At 43.8% G+C, this 16129-nt stretch overlaps 2 protein-coding genes across 2 annotated transcripts in view; both read left to right on the plus strand.

Annotated features, from left to right (window-relative positions):
* Positions 1-7238: 7238 nt before the first annotated feature.
* On the plus strand, positions 7239-7568 carry LOC311107836 (small integral membrane protein 32-like; the record flags this gene model as incomplete). Its single annotated transcript, XM_084150402.1, has 1 exon — positions 7239-7568. One exon carries the CDS (start codon positions 7239-7241, stop codon positions 7566-7568), a length of 330 nt encoding a protein of 109 aa, XP_084006528.1.
* Positions 7569-9507: 1939 nt separating this feature from the next.
* diaph1 (diaphanous related formin 1) overlaps positions 9508-16129 on the plus strand; it is a 140038-nt gene continuing 133416 nt past the window's right edge. Inside the window, exon 1 of the mRNA XM_084150200.1 lies at positions 9508-10327. Coding sequence (XP_084006326.1) covers positions 10223-10327 — 105 coding nt within the window. The 5' untranslated portion in view covers positions 9508-10222. The remainder of the gene's footprint in view (positions 10328-16129) is intronic.

A 16129-nucleotide genomic window follows, 5' to 3' on the forward strand; every position in this document is an offset into this window, starting at 1 on the left:
GTTGTTTTTGTGTTGTTTCTGTTTGTTTGTGTTTATAATATACAGTACCTGTCAAAAGTTTGGACACACCTACTCATTCAAGGGTTTTTCTTAATTTTTACTATTTTTGACATTGTAGAATAATAGTAAAGACATCAAAACTATGAAATAACACATATGGAATCATGTAGTAACCAAAAAAGTTAAAGAAATAAAAATGTATTTTACATTTGATATTCTTCAAAGAGCCACCCTTTGCCTTGATGACAGCTTTGCACACTCTTGGCATTCTCTCAACCAGCTTCACCTGGAATGCTTTCCCAACAGTCTTGAAGGAGTTCCCACATATGCTGAGCACTTGTTGGCTGCTTTTCCTTCACTCTGCCATCCGACTCATCCCAAACCATCTCAATTGAGTTGAGGTCGGGGAATTGTGGTGGCCAGGTCATCTGATGCAGCACTCCATCACTCTCCTTCTTGGTAAAATAGCCCTTACACAGCCTGGAGGTGTGTTTTGGGTCATTGTCCTGTTGAAAAACAAATGATAGTCCCACTAAGCCCAAACCAGATGGGATTGCATGTCACTGCAGAATGCTGAGGTAGCCATGCTGGTTAAGTGTGCCTTGAATTCTAAATAAATCACAGACAGTGTCACCAGCAAAGCACCCCAACACCATAACATCTCCTCCTCCATGCTTTACGGTGGGAACTACACATGCGGAGATCATCCATTCACCCACACCGCGTCTCACATAGACAGTGCGGTTTGAACCAAAAATCTCCAATTTGGACTCATCAGACTAAAGGACAAATTTCCACTGGTCTAATGTCCATTGCTCGTATTTCTTGGCCCAAGCAGGTATCTTCTTCTTATTGGTGTCCTTTAGTAGTGGTTTCTTTGCAGCAATTTGACCATGAAGGCCTGATTCACAGCCCCCTCTGAACAGTTGATGTTGAGATGTGTCTGTTACTTGAACTCGGTGAAGCATTTTTTTGGGCTGCAATTTATGAGGCTGGAACTCTAATTAACTTATCCTCTGCAGCAGAGGTAACTCTGGGTCTTCCATTCCTGTGGCGGTCCTCATGAGAGCCAGTTTCCTCATAGTGCTTTACATTTTAGTCATTTAGCAGACGCTCTTATCCAGAGCGACTTACAGTTAGTGAATACATTTTTTTTTTTTTATATTTATTTATTTTTACACTGGCCCCCCGTGGGAATCAAACCCACAACCCTGGCGTTGCAAACGCCATGCTCTATCAACTGAGCTACATCCCTGCCGGCCATTCCCTCCCCTACCCTGGACGACGCTGGGCCAATTGTGCGCCGCCCATGAGTCTCCCGGTCGCGGCCGGCTGCGACAGAGCCTGGATTCGAACCAGGATCTCTAGTGGCACAGTTAGCACTGCGATGCAGTGCCTTAGACCACTGCGCCACTCTGTCACGCCCTGGTTCTGGGGACGCTTGTATGTTGAGCCAGGGTGTGAGTGTTCTTTGTTTATTCTAGTTCATGTATATCTATGTTGGCCAGAGTGGTTCTCAATCAGAGGCAACGAGTGTCAGCTGTTGCTGGTTGTCTCTGATTGGGAACCATATTTAGACAGGCTGTTTTCCCACAGTGTTTGTGGGATCTTGTTCCTGTGTAGGTTTGTGTTTTGCACCTTTGGACGTCACGTATCGATTTGTTGTTTTGTTCGTGTAATCATTTAATAAATAAGTATGTTCACCTTCCATGCTGCGCCTTGGTCCTCCTCCTTCAGTGAACGTGACAGAAGATCCCACTAACACTGGACCAAGCAGCGTGTCCAGGAGCCAACGCCAGAGGTATCGCTAAAGGACATCAACCTCGACTGGGTCAAGCCGCGGGAGGAGGAGAGAGGCTGGACTTGGAAGCAGAGGAGCGAAAGTCTGGCGAGAGCTATGGAGGCCTGGCCCACGGGGAGGAGAGACCCCCAGAACATTTTTAGGGGGGGGGGGGCTCACGCCGTGGATGACGGGGCAGCAGAAGGCCGCGATAGAGCGGTCCAGCAGGTTTGCAGAGGAGGCCGCCAGGTTAAGGGGGCCACTGGTCACAGAGGGGAGGGAAAGTGTAGAGGCACGGCGAGAGGTACTGGGGTGTGTTACCAGTCCGGCCCGTTCCTGATCCCTGCGTGGGGCCAGTGATGTGTGTCCCCAGTACGGTCCGGCCTGTTCCTGTTCCTCGCATCGAGCCTGTGGTGCGCGTCGTCAGCCCGGCCCGGCCTGTTCCTGCTCCACGCACCAAGCCTATGGTGCGCATCGTCAGCCCGGTTCGGCCCATTCCTGCTCCCCGCACCAAGCCAGTGGTGCGCGTCGTCAGTCCGGCACAGCCCGTGCCTGTTCCACCGGTGCCTGGTCCGGCACCGGTCAGCTGCTCCACGCCGGAGCTAGAGCAATCCGCTCCACCGGTGTTCAGTCTAGCTCCGGCCAGCAGGGCCAGACCGGACCAGGGGTACTTTGGGGGGTTGGAGAGGGAGTGGGAATCATGCCCGGAGCCGGATCCGCCGCCAAGGCGGAGTGCCCACCCAGTCCCTCCCCTGTGGTATTTGGTTGGCGCGGTCGGAGTCCGCGCCTTTGGGGGGGGGGATACTGTCACGCCCTGGTTCTGGGGACGCTTGTATGAGCCAGGGTGTGAGTGTTCTTTGTTTATTCTAGTTCATGTATATCTATGTTGGCCAGAGTGGTTCTCAATCAGAGGCAACGAGTGTCAGCTGTTGCTGGTTGTCTCTGATTGGGAACCATATTTAGACAGGCTGTTTTCCCACAGTGTTTGTGGGATCTTGTTCCTGTGTAGGTTTGTGTTTTGCACCTTTGGACGTCACGTATCGTTTTGTTCGTGTAATCATTTAATAAATAAGTATGTTCACCTTCCACGCTGCGCCTTGGTCCTCCTCCTTCAGCGAACGTGACATGCTTGATGGTTTTTGCGACTGCACTTGAAGAAACTTTCAAAGTTCTTGAAATGTTCCGTATTGACTGACCTTCATGTCTTAAAGTAATGATGGACTGTCGTTTCTCATTGCCTATTTGAGCTGTTCTTGCCATAATATGGACTTGGTCTTTTACCAAATAGGGCTATCTTCTGTATACCCCTCCTACCTTGTCACAACACAACTGATTGGCTCAAACGCAGTAAGAAGGAAAGAAATTCCACAAATTAACTTTTAAGAAGGCACACCTGTTAATTGAAATGCATTTCAGGTGACTACCTCATGAAGCTGGTTGAGAGAATGCCAAGAGTGTGCAAAGCTGTCATCAAGGCAAGGGTGGCTATTTGAAGAATCTCAAATATAAAATATATTTAGATTTGTTTAACACTTTTTTGGTTTCTACATGATTCTATGTGGTATTTCATAGTTTATGTCTTCGCTATTATTCTACAATGTAAAAATAAAGAAAAACACTTGAATGAGTAGGTGTGTCCAAACTTTTGACTTGTAGGGTATACATATAAAGTATAAGGTTGTATAGATTCTGTTGTATCATATTGTTATGATAGTAAAAAGATAATACTGTAAGATATCATATTTTATATTGCACATGAAATCAAACTCCTGTTCTGTAATGGTAAATGTTTTTTCATCTTTCCTCGCTTGGCAGATATTTATGAAGTGCGTGTGCGTGCATGTGTCCATCAGTGGACCGTGACAGTCTGTCCTTGCCTTGCCAATGCGTCCTGTTGCGACCACGACAGGTGCGCATGAATATGAACCAGCCAGCCAAACTTTTATGGCAGTGGTGTATTAATCATACACAACCCAAATGCCTACTATAATAATAATGGATTCCAATGGTCGCCTTCACCTGATTATTCATGACAAATGTCATCGAATCCTTTTATTCTAAAATAGAGAATAGACTGATGCCTAATGTTTTCCTGTAGTCGTTGTGGTTTCTCTTCAGGGGCTGTGCTGTATTCATGCCCATTCTGTCATGTTCTCCTAAATGACAGCAGGTGAGTGTGATTTCCATAGTGACAGTCAGGCAGAGACGAGAGAGAGACACAGAGAGAGAGAGAGAGAACCATTAGTCTCCTTGTATGAGGGAGGGTTAGTGATGGAGGCTCTAACAGTTATCATAGAGAATGGTTGTTTTCTGCAGCCAAACACAATAATATAATATTAGTGTCATTTATCAGCTGATTGACAGCTATGAGCATGGCACACAAGGCTATTATGACTATGTAGCAATTTTCATACATACTGCGTTCTATTTGCACTTTGAGAATTCAGAAACCATGTGTCAACCCACTCACTTTTGGCAAGAAGATTTAAGATTTGTAGGCTTATTAATGGAGTGCATCCAGCTATTATGATCCATAAAGACTCACCATCTCCAAATGTCCATTCCATACCAAATTATCGTTCCCCAGAATATACACTACATGACCAAAGGTATGTGGACACCTGCTTGTCGAATATCTCATTCCAAAATCATGGGCATTAATATGGAGTTTGTCCCCCCTTTGCTACTATAACAGCCTCCACTCTTCTGGGATGGCTTTCCACTAGATGTTGGAACATTGCTGCAGGGACTTGCTTCCATTCAGCCACAAGAGCATTAGTGAGGTCGGGCACTGATGTTGGGCGATTAGGCCTGGCTCATAGTCGGCGTTCCAATTCATCCCAAAGGTGTTCGATGGGGTTGAGGTCAGGGCTCTGTGCAGGCCAGTCAAGTTCTTCCACACCGATCTTGGCAAACCATTTCTGTATGAACCTCACTTTGTGCACGGGGGCATTGTCATGCTGAAACAGGAAGTGGCCTTCCCCAAACTGTTGCCACAAAGTTCAAAGCACAGAAACGTCTGGAATGTAATTGTATGCTGTAGCATTAAGATTTCCCTCCACTGGAACTAAGAGGCCCAGCCCGAACCATGAAAAACAGCCCCAGACCATTATTCCTCCTCCACCAAACTGTACAGTTGGCACTATGCATTGGGGCAGGTAGCGTTGTCCTGGCATCGGCCAAACCCAGATTCGTCCATCGGACTGCCAGATGGTGAAGCGTGATTCATCACTCCAGTGAACGCGTTTCCATTGCTCCAGAGTCAAATGGCGGCGAGCTTTACACACCTTCAGCCGACACTTGACATTGCGCATGGTAATCTTAGGCTTGTGTGCGGCTGTTCGGCCTTGGAAACCAATTTCATGAAGCTCCCGACAAACAGTTATTGTAATGACGTTGCTTCCAGAAGCAGTTTGGAACTCAGTAGTGAGTGTTGCATCCGAGGACAGACAATTTTTAGTCTCTTCAGCACTCGGCTGTCCCGTTCTGTGAGCTTGTGTGGCCTAACACTTTGCGGCTGAGCCGTTGTTGCTTCTAGACGTTTCCACTTCACAATAACAGCACTTACAGTTGACTGGGGCAGCTCTAGCAGGGCAGAAATCTGACAAACTGACTTTTTGGAAAGGTGGCATCCTATGACGGTGCCACATTGAAAGTCACTGAGCTTTTCAGTAAGGCCATTCTACTGCCATTGTTTGACTATGAAGATTGTATGGCTGAATGCTCGATTGTATACACCTGTCAGCAACAGGTGTGGCTGAAATAGCCGAATCCACTAATTTGAAGTGGTGTCCACATACTTTTGCATATAGTGTATATATCAATAACACTCACATCTCCGCCCCACTGTCTCCTCTCAATCCTTATAGCTGGGACACTACCTTATTTCATCATCAATCTCAGGGTGTTATTACTCATCCACTCCAGACTCTCTGAGAAAATTACACTTTCAGGCTCTACCAGAAGACTGTAGCTTACTTGCATCATACTGCATCATGCTGTATTTACACCTGAGGGATAAAATAGATACATTCAGATTGTAGCCTTGTTTGGGGCTGTTCCTTTAACTGTCCACCCCCCACTCACCTCCTCACAACCTGCTTGGTTTTAATCACCCTGTGAGATTCCGCATTGACATAACAATTGTTTCACTCACCTTCTCACAAATGAAGAAGGACATGTTGGGGAAAAAAAACAAGAGAGAAGGAAAGAGTGAGGGTGATAAGACGTCACATGACACGCTTGACTTTATCACATCCCTGTCCAATGACATCTATTCACCAACCCGGAGCGCAAAGGGAGCCCGTCCAGCGCTTGCCCTCTCCTTAACCAATCTATCCTCTCCCCACAACACACAAACCGAGGCAGGGAGGAAGCTGTATAGCCTACGACCTGGAGAGAAATAGATAGCGCTACCTGAGAGGAGACGGATCTCTGAACCTTCTATCAATTGTCTCTCTCCCCACCCCACTCCTCGGGCCTGGATCGATATTCCCGTCGGGGGATCGGTTGGCGTTGAAGGCACTCAAAACCGAGACGTGTCGACCTTTCCTGGATATAAGAACGTGCGCGGGGCACGAGGAGGAACTGGGGGTGAACCAGTGTGCCCCTTGTCTACCCTCTCTCTGCCCGCGCTCCAACCGAGACATCCACTTGTTACAGCGCGCTATAAGAACCCACTTGGACCAGCCAGACGAGATAAATTGCGTGAGTATAAGGATGGTCTTATGGAACTTTACCATCTAGGCTATGCCAAGTAGCACCATTTAGCGACATTACGTCAACTTACAGTCCAGATAGGCTAGGTGTTTACGGTAAGAACTCTCAATGAAGAAATCGGAGGATTCAATTCGCTAGTTCTGTCCTCATGATCTCAACATTACCGCCGGAGAAGCTCCTGGCGGTTTACGTCACTGGTAACGAGACTAGACAACCTCTGGTGATATATAGTGACTTTGACATAGAAGGATATGCGAATTCAGTTCTGCGGCTAAATTAGTGGCTGAAGGACATATGGTCTGTAGGCGCAGGGGATTTAGTGCCAAAACAACACCGCCTCTCCAGAGCGCGTTCTCCCCGGGAGAGAGTGGATAGAGCGGGCAGAGTCTGAGGAATGCGGGCACTGTTTCCCTGGATCTCCACCTCACCTGCGGAGACTCTCCGCCGCACACATCCAAAGTAAGTAACAGACCCGTACGGGGTATTATTGACTCAACACTCACTTTTATCTTTGCCTTTTTGACACACTCCATTTCTTCCCTGTGCGTCATTGTCTTTCACACGGGTCTGTAGCCAAATTGCGTTCTCATGATCGTGTGGGAACTGTTCACAGACCACATTTGCATGATTGATCGTTATAGTAGCCTATCGTCACATCGGTCTGTGATTAAAATCTGGTATTTTACTCCCCTTCCCAGTTGAACGTTGACCGGGTGGACGGCCGGTGACGCAAGCGGTCATGTTGAGGCAAATCCTGCTGAATTCCACCAACGCTCCGGACTTCGATTTAGGGATGGCCCACCAGACGCACGCGCCTGGGTCTGTGAACGCATCTCACGGCTCGGTGAGCATGGCTTCCCTGCTCAGGCCCACGGGCAGCAGGGGAGGACTGCGGGAGGGCGGAGAGCTGAACAAACCTGACCTGGCAACCTACGTTGTGATCTGTCTGGTGCTGTTTCTGCTCGTGCTGCTCATCGTCTTCTTCATCAACTGTCAGCTGAGGACCTCCTTTTTCGCCTCCATGCCCTACGACAGGTCACTCAGAGAGGCCCGGACATCCTACAAGTAGAACTTCGGGTGGTAACATTTGTACCAGGACTGGGTAACTTGTGTTATCGAATGTAGTCATGGAGGAATTTACGATTTTGGCGCACTGCATGGTCCAAACGCTGTGCATAACCGTTAAGTGTTCATTTGGCACAATGAGATAGAGGCCTATTACTCACCATGTTCCAAACTGGACTAATGTCATTATGTGCATATACATGTTTATGTTTGTTTGTATATAAAACAATTTGTATTACTGCACTGTAATTAATTTGCGCTCTTATGTAGGCCTGTTGTGTAATTCTGCCACTTAAAGTTTAATTCCTTGTCCTTTGTAAACCATGATTAAATCTATATGTCCATCAAGTTCAAGATAAATATATGAACAACATATGGTGATGATGATAATGTGATGGGATGAAACGGATTGAAAGTTGAATGTCCCAGAGACAACGCGAGGTTTCATGACTGCAATCCTTGCTTATCACGCGCTTTCGTTGAGTTTTTTTTAATTAAGCCTTCACTCACAATTGACGAGCGTAATTTCTCGCGGAATGAATGAATGAACGCTGATAAAAAATCGCCCAAGCCAAATTGGCTATGTATTGGTTTCATACCGAGGTAAAGTTAGTTTTATATTGGATATCCGGTTTTCCAAGCATGCCATGACTGAAAATTGTATATTCTGAATCAGGGGAGGATGGAGAACAATCCACACCTTTTTGGGGCCGAATTTGTGAGATTTTTTTTAAAATTTGGATTTCAATCTTCAATAGCTCTTATACAAAGCAGTGCCATGAAAAATAGATTCTGAATCTACACTTTTATTTTATTTTTTATTATTCTGATTTCAATAGCTCTTAAACCAAACGTGCCTTCACTATAAACAAGATACACCAAGTACACCAAACATTGGGAACACCTTCCTAGTATTGAGTTGCACCCCCCTTTTGCCCTCAGAACAGCCTAAATTCGTAGGGGCATGGACTCTACAAGGTGACGAAAGCGATGCACAAGGGAAACTGTTTAGCATAAAAAACCCAGCAGCGTTGCGGTTCTTGACACACTCAAACCTACCATAGCCCGTTCAAAGGCATTTAAATATTTTGTCTTGCACATTTCACCCTCTGAATGGCACACATACACAATCCATGTCTCAATGCTTAAAAATCATTCTATAACCCTTCACTGATTGAAGTGGATTTAACAAGTGACATCAATAAGGGATCATAGCTTTCACCTGGTCAGTCTATGTCATGGAAAGAGCAGGTGATCTTAATGTTTTGTACACTCAGTGTATATTCCGAGTTAGTTGAGGATGGAGAACAATCCACACCTTTTATTTTTTAAATAAAAAATAATTACAAAATGGATTCTTCAATAGCTCTTTAACCAAGTGTTCCATCAGCTATTGAAGATTGAAATCCGAATAAAAAATAAAAAATAAAACATTCAACAAAGGTGTTGATTTTTCTCCATCCTCCCCTGAGCCTGTTATTCGTTTATTAACCACTAAGGGGTAGCCTAACACTGGTGATCAGTCTTTCTCCTTGAAATCTAAGTAAAACTGGAAAATAATTATAACCTGAATCAAATCAGCAAGTTTATGAGGATACATTTATTTACCATCTCACAGTGAAATGAATTGGTAGATTTGTTCTGTGGTTGTGTTTGTTTTGTGTTCTAAAGGGATCTTGTCATAGTGAATTATTTTGGAGCTGAGCTGGAGTTGAGTTGGACCGAGTAAAATATGACCTCAAAAATACAGGGGGAGGGAGTATTCTGAAAATATAAACTACTTTGCTCAAGGCTACATTTCAATCACTTCCATTTTAAAATTTTTATTAAGCACATGATTATTAATTTGTTTTGCATCATTCTACTTCACGTGATTGCTGTTCACATTTATCAAATTTAGAAGAATTACTTAAGGCCCTTCTACACATACGTCTGTCATATCTCTCAGGTGTAGTTCTAGTGCGCATGGTCCTTCCCCCAGCCGTTCCAACCTGATAGAGCAGGAAGAAGCCTACTGTGGACGTGTTTGAACGTTGTCACTCGGGAAAGTTAACTTGTTGCAGTAATGGAAACGAATTTGAAATGACTGTAATAATGGAGTCAACAGCGATATAACCACGAACAACTTGTTGTATAGAAAACACTTGTGGAAGTAGGTAGAACCGTGTCTTTGTTGTTAGTTATTTTTTTTAAACCGAGTTTTAGCATAGCTAGCTAGCATTACATTAGCCATCAGTCACTACCGCACAGACACTCAGGGAGGCACTCAAAGTTTTTTGGGGGATTACGGACTACCTCTCTCCTTGAGACGAAAATTGCACAACATTTGAAAGGGTAAAGTTTTGTTTGTTCCAACAACAAATAGTCGTCAAGAGTAGCTACAATACGTTTTCCTTCCACTGTTTGGGTGTACTTTGAATTTCCCTCCTTTTTCAATCCCAGGCGGATGAAAAGGGGTTTGGGGTTGTTGGCTAGCACCAGTTAACTAGCCATTTGCTAATAGTTGTAGTCAGTCCTCAAGGGTACTTAGCTATACTTTTATTTTTTTCGTCGGAAAGGACAGCGTTTGATAACTTTGTATCGAGGCATCCGTTTTGTGTAAAAATTGGGGTTGTGGATTTATTTTTGCTCTCCCTTTGAGGAAATTATCTCTACACAATGGATCCTAATTCGGGGAATTCTGCCTCTGCTGCTGCTCCCAAAAGCAAAAAGGACAAGAAAGAAAAGAAAAACTATGAAGATGGAGACGGCAAAAAGAAATTTGTACGTATTAATTAAATATTTAACTGGTTGTGAGTTAACTAATAATGCACTCCTGTTCAATGTTACTTTGGAACTCTGTGATGAAAACATCCTCAGCAAGTGTGGACACCTCAGTAGCTACTTTTTGGTAGAACAAGTGGCAGAAGCTGTCAGATACCACTTATATCTATCTACCTAACAAAACTGTGTTTATTTAATTTACAGCCAGTTATTTTACAACATTCAGTGTGTTTTCCGACTACTCTGAAATATGCAAGGCTAATGTCAACCGTGTTACCTGGTTTGTGAAAAAATGAGGAAGTAACTAACGTTAGCTAGCTATCCTCGTGTTAAAACTGAAGTGTTGCAATGAGATTGACAATGTAGCAAACGGTTTGACTCGCGGTTTGGAAACAGTAACTGTAGCAAGTTAGCTAGCTAGTGTTTGTTTTGGAGATGATTCAGTTAGGGTTTGCCACAGGTTGCTGTCTCCGGATTGAACCGGGGTATAGTTTGAAGTACAGTACACAGATATGGAATAAATGCCTTTCTCCACTTTCCCACGTGTAGGCAAACAATTGACATGGTCTCCCTTTCGGGCTAGTATTCAGAAATGTCATTTACACATAACAATGACAAAAGAAACTATTCTGAATGGGAAATGGATTATATGCTACTTTGTATCTTAGAGTACAACACTGACATGTGGTACATCACACTGATTGAAGTAGTCTCGTGGAGTGTGATATAGTGACAACATAGCCAGTGAGTACCCATGGCAAGAATGGGTGATTCATTGTGATATGTAGAAGAGAGAGCATGGGGAGTCACTCGTAATTGCGTGTCATCATGGATGGTAACATGTCATTTAACCCCTGGCTAGTGTCGCAACAGTTGGAAACTGATATTCCACAGACAAAACGGTAACCATAGAGGCCCAAATACACACCTGGTCAACGAGCACAGCCCAACAACCCCCCACCTCTATCACATGATTTTGTAAGACCCCCATCCCCCTCCACCCTCTCTAGAAAGCCCTTCAGTCTCCCCATTCTGAAGGTGCCAGTGACAGATGTTCCCATCCCAGGCGTCCTGCCATGCTGGCTAGAGCAGATGTTTGCAACTTGAATGATTTGGCAAGGTTCCATGTGTAGGCTATGTGATCTGGTTTGCATTATCTTGATATAGGCCTAGGCTATATCACCATTGACGATCAGTGTTTTCCACTAGCGTCAGCTATAGAGCTGGTTACACACTACCCTTTCAGCCAGGTACTTTTTCCACTTAAATTAACTAGGCTACTTATTTTTTACAATTTGCAAGTCAGAAAAAAAAGTCTGCCGAGCCTGCTAGAATGAACTATATGCATCTGCTAGCGATCTATTGATAGGACAGGCGCCTGTCAGTCACAAAGTGAGCGATGACAAGGAAACACTGCTGGTTTGACAGTCTGCTGTTTGTTCTGTCTCCCGGTACCTGTGTGTGTGTGTGTTTTTTTTATACAAAGCGACTTAGTCATGTGTGCATAAATTTTTACTTATGGGTGGACCCGGGGATCGAACCCACTACCCTGGCATTACAAGTGCCATGCTCTACCAATTGAGCATGCTCTACCAATTAACCCCCCACAAAATATAATACTGCACCGATAGGGTCTGTCAACCCCCCCATCTGGAGAGCTACTGGGTGTGCAGGCTTTTCATCCAACCCTGATCAAACACACCAGAGCCAGCTTATCAAGGTCCTGTTGCGCATAATGTGGGGTGTTCGGGCAGGGCTGAAGCAAAAGCCTGCACACCCAGTAGCTCTCCTGGACTCTCCTGGAGGATGGTTATCTATTTAGTCTGTTGTAGGCTATATCATTATTTTACCTGCTGCACAATGTGTCTCTCTCTCCTCTGGCAACGGCCCACTGGCACATACCATGACTTTTCCTGGATTTTCATTGCTGACCAAAAATGAGCTATAACTGGGGAAATTCAGTCTATTTGGAAATTATTCAGACCCCTTGACTTTTTCCACATTTTGTTACGTTACAGCCTTCAGAAATGGATAAAACAATTGTTTTGCCTCATCAATCTACACACAATACCCCATAATGACGAAGCAAAAACAGCTTTTTAGAAATGCTTGCAAATGTGTATATATAAAAAAACAACTGATATGACATTTACATAAGTATTCAGACCCTTTACTCAGTACTTTTAATGAAGCGCCTTTGGCAGCGATTACAGCCTTGTCTTCTTGGGTATGACACTACAAGCTTGGCACACCTGTATTTGGGGAGTTTCTCTCATTCTTCTCTGCAGATCCTCTCAAGCTCTGTCAGGTTGGATGGGGAGCGTTGCACAGCTATTTTCAGGTCTCTCCAGAGATGTTCGGTCGGGTTAAAGTCTGTGCTCTGGCTGGGCCATTTAAGGACATTCAGAGACTTTTCCCGAAGCCACTCCTGAGTTGTCTTGGCTGTGTGCTTAGGGTCGTTGTCCTGTTGGAAGGTGAACCTTCGCCCCAGTCTGACGTCCTGAACGCTCTGGAGCAGGTTTTCATCAAAGATCATTCTGTTCATCTTTCCATCGATCCTGACTAGTCTCCCAGTACCTGCTGATGAAAAACATCCCCACAGCATAATGCTTCCACCACCATGCTTCACCGTAGGGATGGTGCCAGGTTTCCTCCAGACGTGACGCTTGGCATTCAGGCCAAAGAGATCAATCTTGGTTTCATCAGACCAGAGAATCTTGTTTCTCGTGGTCTGAGAGTCCTTTAGGTGCCTTCTGGCAAACTCCAAGCGGGCTGTCATGTGCCTTTTACTGAGGAGTGGCTTCCGTCTGGCCACTCTACCATAAAGGCCTGATTGGTGGAGTGCTGCAGAGATGGTTTCCTTCTGAAAGGTCTCCCATCTCCACAGAGGAACTCTGGAGCTCTGTCAGTGACCATTGGGTTCTTGGTCACCTCCCTGACCAAGGCCCTTCTCCCCCGATTGCTCAGTTTGGCTGGGCGGCCAGCTCTAGGAAGAGTCTTGGTGGTTCCAATCTTCTTTTATTTAAGAATGATGGAGGCCACTGTGTTCTTGGGGACCTTCAATGCTGCAGAAATATTATGGAACCCTTCCCCAGATCTGTGCCGAGACACAATCCTGTCTTGGAGCGCTATGGACAATTCCTTATACCTCATGGTTTGGTTTTTGCTCTGACATGCACTGTCATCTGTGGGACCTTATATAGACAGGTGTGTGCCTTTCCAAATGATGTCCAATCAATTGAATTTACCACAGGTGGACTCCAATCAAGTTGTAGAAACATCAAGGATGGTCAATGGAAACAGGATGCACCTGAGCTCAATTTCGAGTCTCATAGCAAAGGGTCTGAATACCTATGTAAATAAGGTATTTCTGTTTTTTATTTGTAACAAATTTGCCAACATTAGTAATAACCTGTTTTCGCTTTGTCATTATGGGGTATTGTGTGTAGATTGATGACGTAAAAAAATATGTAATCAATTTTAGAATAAGGCTGTAACGTAACAAAGTGGAAAAAAAGTCAAGGGGTCTGAATACTTTCCGAATGCACTGTAACTCACTAACTAGCAATGAATATCAACAAATGTGCACACGCAGCTAGGCTCAATTTGATCTCAAAAACGCATCTCGCGACTGCATGATTGAAATACTGCTCTTGCCTGTCAATCCTACAATATTTATACTCCAATGCGCTCTGCAGAGATTGGGAGGTAAATGCATAACACATCGCATCCGGAGGACACTGATATAGTTATGACCAATTTTGATCGGAGTAGCCTAATTGTTTGATGTAGTGATTTTTGCGTGTTTTTTAAAAACTTGTCCATTCAGACAACTTAATCTATAATATGCTTGTCTGGCAATTATTTTTACTTGCCCCGGACAAGCGTCAATGTCGAGCTCTGTAGGTCTACTGATTTAATCAAAGTGTTGACAATGGAGTAGTCAACTGCATGGAGTAGTCAACTGTGTAGCAAAGCCCATGATTAACACCTGCTTCGTTCTTCAATCATACCTGTATTGAAGATGGCTTAGAAAATGCCTCTTAAAATGAAGCTTGAAGCCTCTGGAAGTCAGCAGACTCTTACAAGATTCTTTACAAATAAATGTGTGGGTCAGTTGTTAAACAAGTGTTTTTTATATATATATATATATTTTTTATAAATGACATACTGCAATTCACAGAGTTGCAAACACTTGTTAAAAGTCTCTCTAATTTAACTGATATTGTTCTTGCTCTTCTCTTAACACGTATGGACACAGAACTTAATTGAGCATCTGTTCTGTTTATTTTAGACCCATTTTTGCATTTAATTTTAAATGTAATCTTTAATTAAATTTCTTCTAGATAATTTGGGCTGTTTACCTAATATTTTCAGTTTTTAATAAAACACATAGTTTGTCATTCATATCTGAGAGAGTGAGACGAACACAGTTCAAACAAAGGTCAACATTGGCCTATAATCAAGTACAGTACATGCATACTGCAGTCTGCACAGTGTGTTTGTGTGTGAGAGCAAGTGAGCATCAGTGATTCGACCTTGGCTGGAATGATCAGCAATTTGAACTCACCCCAACAGTGTTTGTAATATGCAGTACACACACTCTAGGGATGGGGGTTTGAAATAATTTCACTATTCAAATAGTATCATTCATTTTTGCCAGATATCCGGATATTCGAAATACATGTTTTATTTTTTAAATGTACGTTTTTAACCTGAGCACTTCTGCACGAGAGGTTATATGGGGCAGTGTGTAGCGGGCAGACTGAGGGAGAGAGAGACACCAATGAAACTCTGCTACAGCCAAGACTAGCTAACTTGTAGCAGCCACAATGTTATTTATCGTCCCCTATAACGGTGCCTGGTTTGACTGGAGTAGCCTAGAGAAACTAGCTAGCTTGCTATAGCTAGCTAGGCTAATTGAGGCCAAATGCTTTGCTTTCTCCCCATCCCCATTCAGATAAAACAGCCTACCGGTTGGTTGCTCGTTGTAGCCTACTCATTTTCATTTAGCTAACTTTTGATTCTGTCATTTTATTCCATCTTGCATTGCGTTAGTGAACTCTCACTCCACTTGCTACACATTTAGCCTCTTTGCTGCTTTGATTGGCCAATATAAAACACAAGCTACACAAGTGAAGGCTACCGGTCGGCTACCAACCTTTGTTATGGGGCGCACCATGCATGTCATAAAAATTACATTGAAAAGTTTGTTTTATTAAATTAATAATTTGAAATGTCATGGTATGTCCAAGGGGTCACGTTAGAGTTCATAAATCCGAATTTTCAAAACGCAGACCATAACAATAATCTGCATTTTTAAACAATTTCACCTATGTTTTATATTGAAAGTCAAGTGTTATTTTACTTCAATAGAGTGATCAGGGGCGTGCAACTATAGTTTTCCTTCACATAAAATACGTTAGTGCAACACATTCGGCAGAAAATAGCTTCATTTTCAGAAGTGCAACACTATTTTGCTAGCAGCCACACAAGTAAACAAGCTTACAATGAAAAAGCATATTTCTATTGTTTTTGATAGAAGGAATGTAGCCATCTACATTCCGTCATGTTTTGCTTGAAGTTAATCTTGCATTTTACAGGAGAAAAGTAGGCTACACATCAGTCAGAGCTCTGTCTGCTGATAGAATGCCTGTTCGTCAATTCTCATCTGAGTGGAGAAGTGCAATTTTAAGCACAAAATTAGATTGATACTGAGCAGGAATTACAATAAGAAGCATTTTAGATCTGCGTTTACAAAACGAAGCAAGATATTTCTTATACGTTGGATCTTTTTTTGTT

Source organism: Coregonus lavaretus (genome assembly GCF_964263955.1).
Source record: "Coregonus lavaretus genome assembly, chromosome: 32".
Classification (NCBI taxonomy): Eukaryota; Metazoa; Chordata; class Actinopteri; order Salmoniformes; family Salmonidae; genus Coregonus; species Coregonus lavaretus.